This window comes from Oncorhynchus gorbuscha, unplaced genomic scaffold (genome assembly GCF_021184085.1).
Source record: "Oncorhynchus gorbuscha isolate QuinsamMale2020 ecotype Even-year unplaced genomic scaffold, OgorEven_v1.0 Un_scaffold_2447, whole genome shotgun sequence".
In the NCBI taxonomy this organism is placed as follows: domain Eukaryota; kingdom Metazoa; phylum Chordata; class Actinopteri; order Salmoniformes; family Salmonidae; genus Oncorhynchus; species Oncorhynchus gorbuscha.
Genome location: NW_025746956.1, coordinates 2149 through 12999, shown reverse-complemented (window position 1 = coordinate 12999; position 10851 = coordinate 2149). Strand labels below are relative to the sequence as shown.

Genomic DNA, 10851 nt, shown 5'->3' with positions numbered 1-10851 from the left:
TTAGAGGCAGCAGGTAGCCTAGTGGTTAGAGGCAGCAGGTAGCCTAGTGGTTAGAGTGTAGAGGCGGCAGGTAGCCTAGTGGTTAGAGTGTAGAGGCGGCAGGTAGCCTAGTGGTTAGAGTGTAGAGGCGGCAGGTAGCCTAGTGGTTAGAGTGTAGAGGCTGCAGGGTAGCCTAGTGGTTAGAGTGTAGAGGCGGCAGGTAGCCTAGTGGTTAGAGTGTAGGGACGGCAGGTAGCCTAGTGGTTAGAGTGTAGAGGCGGCAGGTAGCCTAGTGGTTAGAGTGTAGAGGCGGCAGGTAGCCTAGTGGTTAGAGTGTAGGGACGGCAGGTAGCCTAGTGGTTAGAGTGTAGAGGCTGCCAGGTAGCCTAGTGGTTAGATTGTAGGGGCGGCAGGTAGCCTAGTGGTTAGAGTGTAGAGGCTGCAGGTAGCCTAGTGGTTAGAGTGTAGAGGTGGCAGGTAGCCTAGTGGTTAGAGTGTAGGGGCGGCAGGTAGCCTAGTGGTTAGAGTGTAGAGGTGGCAGGTAGCCTAGTGGTTAGAGTGTAGAGGCTGCAGGTAGCCTAGTGGTTAGAGGCAGCAGGTAGCCTAGTGGTTAGAGTGTAGAGGCTGCAGGTAGCCTAGTGGTTAGAGGCAGCAGGTAGCCTAGTGGTTAGAGTGTAGAGGCGGCAGGTAGCCTAGTGGTTAGAGTGTAGAGGCTGCAGGTAGCCTAGTGGTTAGAGTGTAGAGGCGGCAGGGTAGCCTAGTGGTTAGAGTGTAGAGGCGGCAGGTAGCCTAGTGGTTAGAGTGTAGGGACGGCAGGTAGCCTAGTGGTTAGAGTGTAGAGGCTGCAGGTAGCCTAGTGGTTAGAGTGTAGAGGCGGCAGGTAGCCTAGTGGTTAGAGTGTAGGGACGGCAGGTAGCCTAGTGGTTAGAGTGTAGAGGCTGCAGGTAGCCTAGTGGTTAGAGTGTAGGGGCGGCAGGGTAGCCTAGTGGTTAGAGTGTAGAGGCTGCAGGTAGCCTAGTGGTTAGAGTGTAGAGGTGGCAGGTAGCCTAGTGGTTAGAGTGTAGGGGCGGCAGGTAGCCTAGTGGTTAGAGTGTAGAGGTGGCAGGTAGCCTAGTGGTTAGAGTGTAGAGGCTGCAGGTAGCCTAGTGGTTAGAGTGTAGAGGCGGCAGGTAGCCTAGTGGTTAGAGTGTAGGGACGGCAGGTAGCCTAGTGGTTAGAGTGTAGAGGCTGCAGGTAGCCTAGTGGTTAGAGTGTAGAGGTGGCAGGTAGCCTAGTGGTTAGAGTGTAGAGGTGGCAGGTAGCCTAGTGGTTAGAGTGTAGAGGCTGCAGGTAGCCTAGTGGTTAGAGTGTAGAGGTGGCAGGTAGCCTAGTGGTTAGAGTGTAGAGGCGGCAGGGTAGCCTAGTGGTTAGAGTGTAGAGGCGGCAGGGTAGCCTAGTGGTTAGAGTGTAGAGGCTGCAGGTAGCCTAGTGGTTAGAGTGTAGAGGTGGCAGGTAGCCTAGTGGTTAGAGTGGAGGGTGGCAGGTAGCCTAGTGGTTAGAGTGTAGAGGAGGCAGGTAGCCTAGTGGTTAGAGTGTTGGACTGGCAGAGACCGTGGTTGCAGGTTAAAATCCCCGAGTGGTTAAGGTACAAATCTGTGGTTCTGCCCCTGAACATTCAGTTAACCCAGTGGTTCCCAGGTCGTCAGGCTGGGAGAAAATAAGCCTTTGTTCTTAGAGTGACTTGCCTAGTTAGCCTAGTGGTTAAATAAATAAAAAACGTGTTTAGGGTTTGGTTAGAGTGTAGTGGGTCCTAGTTAGAGTGTAGGGGCTCAGGGTAGCCTAGTGTTAGAGTGTAGAGGCTGCAGGTAGCCAAAAGTGGTTATATTTTATTAGGTGGCATATAGCCTAGTGGTTAACAGTACTAGGGGCTCGTCAGGGTGTGGTGGTTTAGAGTATAACAGGACATCAGATAGCCTGTGTGATGTTAGAGTATGGAGAACATGGCAGGTAGCCTAGTGGATTTAGACAATATAACAGAACATGGCAGGGTCAGCTGTGTGATGTTAGACAATATAACAGAACATCAGGTCAGCTGTGTGGTGTAGAGTAACAGAACATCAGGGTCAGCTGTGTGGTGTTAGACAATATAACAGAACATCAGGTCAGCTGTGTGGTTAGACAATATAACAGAACATCAGGTCAGCTGTGTGGTGTTAGACAATATAACAGAACATCAGTGGTTAGCTGTGTGATGTTAGACAATATAATCCCCGAACATGACAAGGTCAAATCTGTGTGGTGTTGACACATATAACAGAACATCAGGTCAGCTGTGTGATGTTAGAAATATAACAGAACATCAGGTCAACTGACTGTGCCTGTTAAACAATATAACAGAACAAACGGTCAGCTGTGGGTGTTAGACAATATAACAGAACATCAGGTCAGCTGTGTCTAATGTTAACAATAAACCAGAACAAAAGGTCATATATTTTGATGTTAGACAATAATAACAGAACATCAGGTCAGCTGTGTGGTGGTGTTAGACAATATAACAGGACATCAGGTCAGCTGTGTGATGTTAGACAATATAACAGAACATCAGGTCAGCTGTGTGATGTTAGACAATATAACAGAACATCAGGTCAGCTGTGTGATGTTAGACAATATAACAGAACATCAGGTCAGCTGTGTGGTGTTAGACAATATAACAGAACATCAGGTCAGCTGTGTGGTGTTAGACAATATAACAGAACATCAGGTCAGCTGTGTGGTGTTAGACAATATAACAGAACATCAGGTCAGCTGTGTGATGTTAGACAATATAACAGAACAGGTCAGCTGTGTGATGTTAGACAATATAACAGAACATCAGGTCAGCTGTGTGATGTTAGACAATATAACAGAACATCAGGTCAGCTGTGTGGTGTTAGACAATATAACAGAACATCAGGTCAGCTGTGTGATGTTAGACAATATAACAGAACAGGTCAGCTGTGTGGTGTTAGACAATATAACAGAACATCAGGTCAGCTGTGTGGTGTTAGACAATATAACAGAACATCAGGTCAGCTGTGTGGTGTTAGACAATATAACAGAACATCAGGTCAGCTGTGAGATGTTGTTGCACGTCATTGTAGTTGACAGTTAGAATAATGAGTTTTCTCAATAAAATCATATTTGGTTTATTCTAAAATAAGGTAAAACACCCAGTTCAGTCCTTTATGTACATAACAGCTTTCTGAAAGGGGGGGGGGAAGACCTGGGGAGAGCACTAAAGGACGCCCGATTTGTAGGAATCATAGCTATAATGATAATTATCTGAATATTGGGCTCGTTGTCTGTCGGTTGGTCAACCAAGGGCCTTATTCAAGGGAATATAGATAGAAATGTGTTGTGTAGAACAGACATGATTCCCTGGTAAATGTATACATTACTATCTATATTCCCGTGATTAAGGCCCTGGGTTGACAAACTGACATATGTGTGTAAGGTTACTCAGAACCTTCAGATAGAAATGTGTCTCAAGTAAGGTTACTCAAGGGAATATAGATAGACATTTACCAGGGAATCATGTCTGTTCTACACAACACATTTCTATCTCAAGGTTCTGTATAAGGTTACTCAAGGGAATATAGATAGACATTTACCAGGGAATCATGTCTGTTCTACACAACACATTTCTATCTCAAGGTTCTGTATAAGGTTACTCAAGGGAATATAGATAGACATTTACCAGGGAATCATGTCTGTTCTACACAACACATTTCTATCTGAAGGTCCTGTATAAGGTTACTCAAGGGAATATAGATAGACATTTACCAGGGAATCATGTCTGTTCTACACAACACATTTCTATCTGAAGCTCCCCTAGTGGTGGGCGATGGTGTGGCAGCCAACAACAGCTCCCTAGTGGTGGGTGGTGGTATGGCAGTCAGCAACAGCTCCCTAGTGGTGGTATGGCGGTCAGTAGCAGCTCTCCTAGTGGTGGGTGGTATTAAGGCGGTCAGCAACAGCTCTCCTAGTGGTGGGTGGTGGTATGGCAATCAGCAACAGCTCCCCTAGTGGTGGGTGGTGGTATGGCAGTCAGCAACAGCTCCCCTAGTGGTGGGTGGTGGTGTGGCAGGCAGCAACAGCTCCCCTAGTGGTGGGTGGTGGTATGGCGGTCAGTAGCAGCTCCCCTAGTGGTGGGTGGTGGTATGGCAGTCAGCAACAGCTCCCCTAGTGGTGGGTGATGTTATGGTGGTCAGTAGCAGCTCTCCTAGTGGTGGGTGGTGGTATGGCAGTCAGCAACAGCTCCCCTAGTGGTGGGTGATGTTATGGTGGTCAGTAGCAGCTTTCCTAGTGGTAGGGCGGTGGGTGGTGGTAGGGCGGTGGGTGGTGGTAGGGCGGTGGGTGGTGGTATGGCGGTCAGCAACAGCTCCCCTAGTGGTGGGTGGTGGTAGGGTGGTCAGCAGCAGCTCCCCTAGTGGTGGGTGGTGGTAGAGCGGTGGGTGGTGGTATGGCGGTCAGCAACAGCTCCCCTAGTGGTGGGTGGTGGTATGGCGGTCAGCAACAGCTCCCCTAGTGGTGGGTGGTGGTAGGGTGGTCAGCAGCAGCGTGGCTTGTCCACGTGGATAATGCGGTTGCAACGAGGACAGGAGTGGTACGCATCCTTAAAGTGTTTCATGAAGAACGGGATCAGACAGCAGCCCACTACCAACCTGGGAGAGAGGGGAGATAGGAGGAGATGGGGAGAGTGGAAGGGGTGGGGGAGAGAGGGGGGATAGGAGGAGATGGGGAGAGTGGAAGGGGTGGGGGAGAGAGGGGGATAGGAGGAGATGGGGAGAGTGGAATGGGTGGGGGAGAGAGGGGGGGATAGGAGGAGATGGGGAGAGTGGAAGGGGTGGGGGAGAGAGGGGGATAGGAGGAGATGGGGAGAGTGGAAGGGGTGGGGGAGAGAGGGGGATAGGAGGAGATGGGGAGAGTGGAAGGGGTGGGGGGAGGGGGGGGAGGAGATGGGGAGAGGGGGGATAGGAGGAGATGGGGAGAGAGGGGGATAGGAGGAGATGGGGAGAGTGGAAGGGGTGGGGGAGAGGGGTGGGAGATGGATGGGGAGAAGGGTGGGAGAGAGACATGGTGTTCAGTTGATTTTAGACAATTCTCTCAAAAGTATCAACACATTCGATAACTCCTCCCCTTCTTTACTCCCCTTCAGAGGATGAAGAACACTTTATGGGTCCCTCTGTTCCCCTCTATCCCCCAACCCTCCTCTTCTTCACTCACCCACAGAGGATGAAGACCACTTTATGGGTCCCTCTGTTCCCCTCTATCCCCCCACCCTCCTCTTATTCACTCACCCACAGAGGATGAAGACCACTTTATGGGTCCCTCTGTTCCCCTCTATCACCCCACCCTCCTCTTCTTCACTCACCCACAGAGGATGAAGACCACTTTATGGGTCCCTCTGTTCCCCTCTATCCCCCAACCCACCTCTTCTTCACTCACCCACAGAGGATGAAGACCACTTTATGGGTCCCTCTGTTCCCCTCTATCCCCCCACCCTCCTCTTCTTCACTCACCCACAGAGGATGAAGACCACTTTATGGGTCCCTCTGTTCCCCTCTATCCTCCCACCCCCCACCCTCCTCTTCTTCACTCACCCTCAGAGGATGAAGACCACTATGGGTCCTCTGTTCCCCTCTATCCCCCACAGTCCTCTTCTTCACTCACCCACAGAGGATGAAGATCACTGGGTCCCTCTGTTCCCCTCTATCCCTCCCACCTCCCCCATCCCCTTCTTTACTCACCCACAGAGGATGAAGAGGATGCACATGAGCCAGGCGTAGGCTCCGACTTTATAGGTCACGTTCGTCATCACCTGTTGTTGACAGGAAGTACAGGTGGTCATGCCCTCTGAACGGCCCAGTTCTGTGTCATAACTCACAAACTTCTGAGTGGGAGTTTCCCCACCTCCTCCAATACCACCTCCTCCACTGGTGTACACTAGGGAAGAGAGAGAGAAGAGGACAAGTTATATTTTGTCTGGCTCCAACACTGCTGGTATAGAGGGGAACAGGGGAGACAAAGATGGTATAATGGGTAGAGAGATACTTCTGCTGCCTTCAAAATAATCTCCCTTGGAACCTGGGAATTTACCAGTTATAAATACGTCATGATTGCGTTCAAGTTTCTTTTGAAGTCAGAACAATTCTTCGACCAAATGAGATTTCATTTTAGCTCGCTAGACGAGCTAGCTGGTGTTGCTGCAGTTCTGGTGTTGTGTGCTTGCGGACAGTATACAGTGCCTTGCGAAAGTATTCGGCCCCCTTGAAGTTTGCGACCTTTTGCCACATTTCAGGCTTCAAACATAAAGATATAAAATTGTATTTTTTGTGAAGAATCAACAAGTGGGACACAATCATGAAGTGGAACGACATTTATTGGATATTTCAAACTTTTTTAACAAATCAAAAACTGAAAAATTGGGCGTGCAAAATTAGGCAGTGTACACGAGGCTTAGGACAGGAAGTGCTTACCTGGCTTTCCCTGAGACTGAGACTGAAACACAGAGTAGTCACTGGAGGGGATGGTGGAGGAAGGAGGGTTGAAGGGGGTATGGACATGATATACCTTCACCCCACTATCACCTTGTCCTTCAACTGGAAGAGAGAGGGAGGGAGGGAGGGAGGGAGGGAGGGAGGGAGGGAGGGAGGGAGGGAGGGAGGGAGGGGGGGAGGGGTGAGATGAGGGAGAGAATTGCGGGGGGTTTGATGGAGAGATAGAGAAAGAGAGTTGATTAGATAGCTCCAATATGTAAAATATACTGAGTACAATCTATAGCAAGTAACACCTGGCACTTTTGATACACAGGTACATTAACAACCTGGGACGTAACCTATATGATACACAGGTACAGTAACAACCTGGGACATAACCTATATGATACACAGGTACAGTATAGTAACAACCTGGGACGTAACCTATATGATACACAGGTACAGTAACAACCTGGGACGTAACCTATATGATACACAGGTACAGTAAGAACCTGGGACATAACCTATATGATACACAGGTACAGTAACAACCTGGGACATAACCTATATGATACACAGGTACAGTAACAACCTGGGACGTAACCTATATGATACACAGGTACAGTAACAACCTGGGACATAACCTATATGATACACAGGTACAGTAACAACCTGGGACATAACCTATATGATACACAGGTACAGTATAGTAACAACCTGGGACGTAACCTATATGATACACAGGTACAGTAACAACCTGGGACGTAACCTATATGATACACAGGTACAGTAACAACCTGGGACGTAACCTATATGATACACAGGTACAGTAACAACCTGGGACGTAACCTATATGATACACAGGTACAGTATAGTAACAACCTGGGACGTAACCTATATGATACACAGGTACAGTAACAACCTGGGACATAACCTATATGATACACAGGTACAGTATAGTAACAACCTGGGACGTAACCTATATGATACACAGGTACAGTAACAACCTGGGACGTAACCTATATGATACACAGGTACAGTAACAACCTGGGACGTAACCTATATGATACACAGGTACAGTAACAACCTGGGACATAACCTATATGATACACAGGTACAGTAACAACCTGGGACATAACCTATATGATACACAGGTACAGTATAGTAACAACCTGGGACGTAACCTATATGATACACAGGTACAGTAACAACCTGGGACGTAACCTATATGATACACAGGTACAGTAACAACCTGGGACATAACCTATATGATACACAGGTACAGTAACAACCTGGGACATAACCTATATGATACACAGGTACAGTAACAACCTGGGACGTAACCTATATGATACACAGGTACAGTAACAACCTGGGACATAACCTATATGATACACAGGTACAGTAACAACCTGGGACATAACCTATATGATACACAGGTACAGTATAGTAACAACCTGGGACGTAACCTATATGATACACAGGTACAGTAACAACCTGGGACGTAACCTATATGATACACAGGTACAGTAACACAACCTGGGACAACCTGGGACATAACCTATATGATACTAACAACCTGGTACAGTACAGTAACAACCTGGGACATAACCTATATGATACACAGGTACAGTAACAACCTGGGACATAACCTACACAGGTAACAACCTGGGACGTAACCTATATGATACACAGGTACAGTAACAACCTGGGACATAACCTATATGATACACAGGTACAGTAACAACCTGGGACATAACCTATATGATACACAGGTACAGTATAGTAACAACCTGGGACGTAACCTATATGATACACAGGTACAGTAACAACCTGGGACGTAACCTATATGATACACAGGTACAGTAACAACCTGGGACATAACCTATATGATACACAGGTACAGTAACAACCTGGGACGTAACCTATATGATACACAGGTACAGTAACAACCTGGGACGTAACCTATATGATACACAGGTACAGTAACAACCTGGGACATAACCTATATGATACACAGGTACAGTAACAACCTGGGACATAACCTATATGATACACAGGTACAGTAACAACCTGGGACGTAACCTATATGATACACAGGTACAGTAACAACCTGGGACATAACCTATATGATACACAGGTACAGTACAGTAACAACCTGGGACGTAACCTATATGATACTCAGGTACAGTACAGTAACAACCTGGGACATAACCTATATGATACACAGGTACAGTACAGTAACAACCTGGGACATAACCTATATGATACACAGGTACAGTAACAACCTGGGACGTAACCTATATGATACACAGGTACAGTAACAACCTGGGACATAACCTATATGATACTCAGGTACAGTACAGTAACAACCTGGGACATAACCTATATGATACTCAGGTACAGTAACAACCTGGGACATAACCTATATGATACTCAGGTACAGTACAGTAACAACCTGGGACGTAACCTATATGATACTCAGGTACAGTACAGTAACAACCTGGGACATAACCTATATGATACACAGGTACAGTAACAACCTCGGACATAACCTATATGATACTCAGGTACAGTACAGTAACAACCTGGGACATAACCTATATGATACACAGGTACAGTACAGTAACAACCTGGGACATAACCTATATGATACTCAGGTACAGTACAGTAACAACCTGGGACATAACCTATATGATACACAGGTACAGTAACAACCTGGGACATAACCTATATGATACTCAGGTACAGTACAGTAACAACCTGGGACATAACCTATATGATACACAGGTACAGTAACAACCTGGGACGTAACCTATATGATACTCAGGTACAGTACAGTAACAACCTGGGACATAACCTACAGTATAGCTACAGCCTAGTATGTAATAGTACAATACAACTTGTCGCATGTCACAGAGAACAACAGAATGTTGACGTTGTCATGTCACAGAGAACAACAGAATGTTGACGTTGTCATGTCACAGAGAACAACAGAAGAATGTCACAGAGAACAACAGAATGTTGACGTTGTCATGTCACAGAGAACAACAGAATGTTGACGTTGTCATGTCACAGAGAACAACAGAATGTTGACGTTGTCATGTCACAGAGAACAACAGAATGTTGACGTTGTCATGTCACAGAGAACAACAGAATGTTGACGTTGTCATGTCACAGAGAACAACAGAATGTTGACGTTGTCATGTCACAGAGAACAACAGAATGTTGACGTTGTCATGTCACAGAGAACAACAGAATGTTGACGTTGTCATGTCACAGAGAACAACAGAATGTTGACGTTGTCATGTCACAGAGAACAACAGAATGTTGACGTTGTCATGTCACAGAGAACAACAGAATGTTGACGTTGTCATGTCACAGAGAACAACAGAATGTTGACGTTGTCATGTCACAGAGAACAACAGGATGTTGACGTTGTCATGTCACAGAGAACAACAGAATGTTGACGTACCTGGTGTGTTGTAGGGTGGAGGTTCCTTTCCATTTACGCTCATTGTCCTCTGCCTGGGCTTTCTGTGAGAGGGGTCAGAGGTTAGGTGTGTCTACCATTTATTTGTACCTTTATTTAACCAGGCAAGTCAGTTAAGAACAAATGCTTATTTTCAATGACGGCCTAGGAACAGTGGATTAACTGCCTGTTCAGGGGCAGAACCACAGATTTGTACCTTGTCAGCTCGGGGGTTTGAACTTGCAACCTTTCAGTTACTAGTCCAATGCTCTAACCACTAGCGTACCCTGCCACACCAGGTGTGTCTACCATAAGCACTGTAACATCAGTGCGAGCCAGGCTCATCAGGACTGAATCAACCAATCATCATCTCCGAAACAAGACTTGAATCAGGTGTGTTTTACAGTCAGGTCTGGAGTGAGAGGCTTCATAAGCTCTACAAAAACCCGATTATTTCACAAATCATCTATAAGCGCTTGCGAACCTCTATACATGGTGTATAAAGGGTGACATATGAACCATTTACAGGTTAAATTGCCCAATGTGACATAAAGCGCTATGTTTACACACCATTTATAGAGGATAACATACACGTATAGGTGATTAGAGAAGCATTTATGTAGCGCTTATGAAGCCTCTATGTAGGCTACCGATAAGCCTTGACACAGTTGTAATTGGTTTAAAAGTGGGACTGAAGTGAGGCCTTAGATATGAAGTCAGCCCCTGTAAAATGTGTGCCACTGCCTACGTTAAAACAATGCCAGTCCAACCCAGGCTGATATAATGCCAGTCCAACCCAGGCTGATATAATGCCAGTCCAACCCAGGCTGATATAACGCCAGTCCAACCCAGGCTGACACAATGCCAGTCCAACCCAGGCTGACACAATGCCAGTCCAACCCA

General features: G+C 46.8%; 1 protein-coding gene across 1 annotated transcript; it reads right to left on the bottom strand.

Annotated features, from left to right (window-relative positions):
* Positions 1-3891: 3891 nt before the first annotated feature.
* On the bottom strand, positions 3892-10082 carry LOC124025781 (lipopolysaccharide-induced tumor necrosis factor-alpha factor homolog). Its single transcript, XM_046339112.1, has 4 exons — positions 9952-10082; positions 6477-6599; positions 5748-5943; positions 3892-4661 (listed from the first exon to the last, which is right to left on the bottom strand). The coding sequence occupies exons 1-4, from the start codon at positions 9992-9994 to the stop codon at positions 4547-4549; spliced, it is 477 nt and encodes a 158-aa protein (XP_046195068.1). The 5' UTR covers positions 9995-10082; the 3' UTR covers positions 3892-4546.
* Positions 10083-10851: the final 769 nt, after the last annotated feature.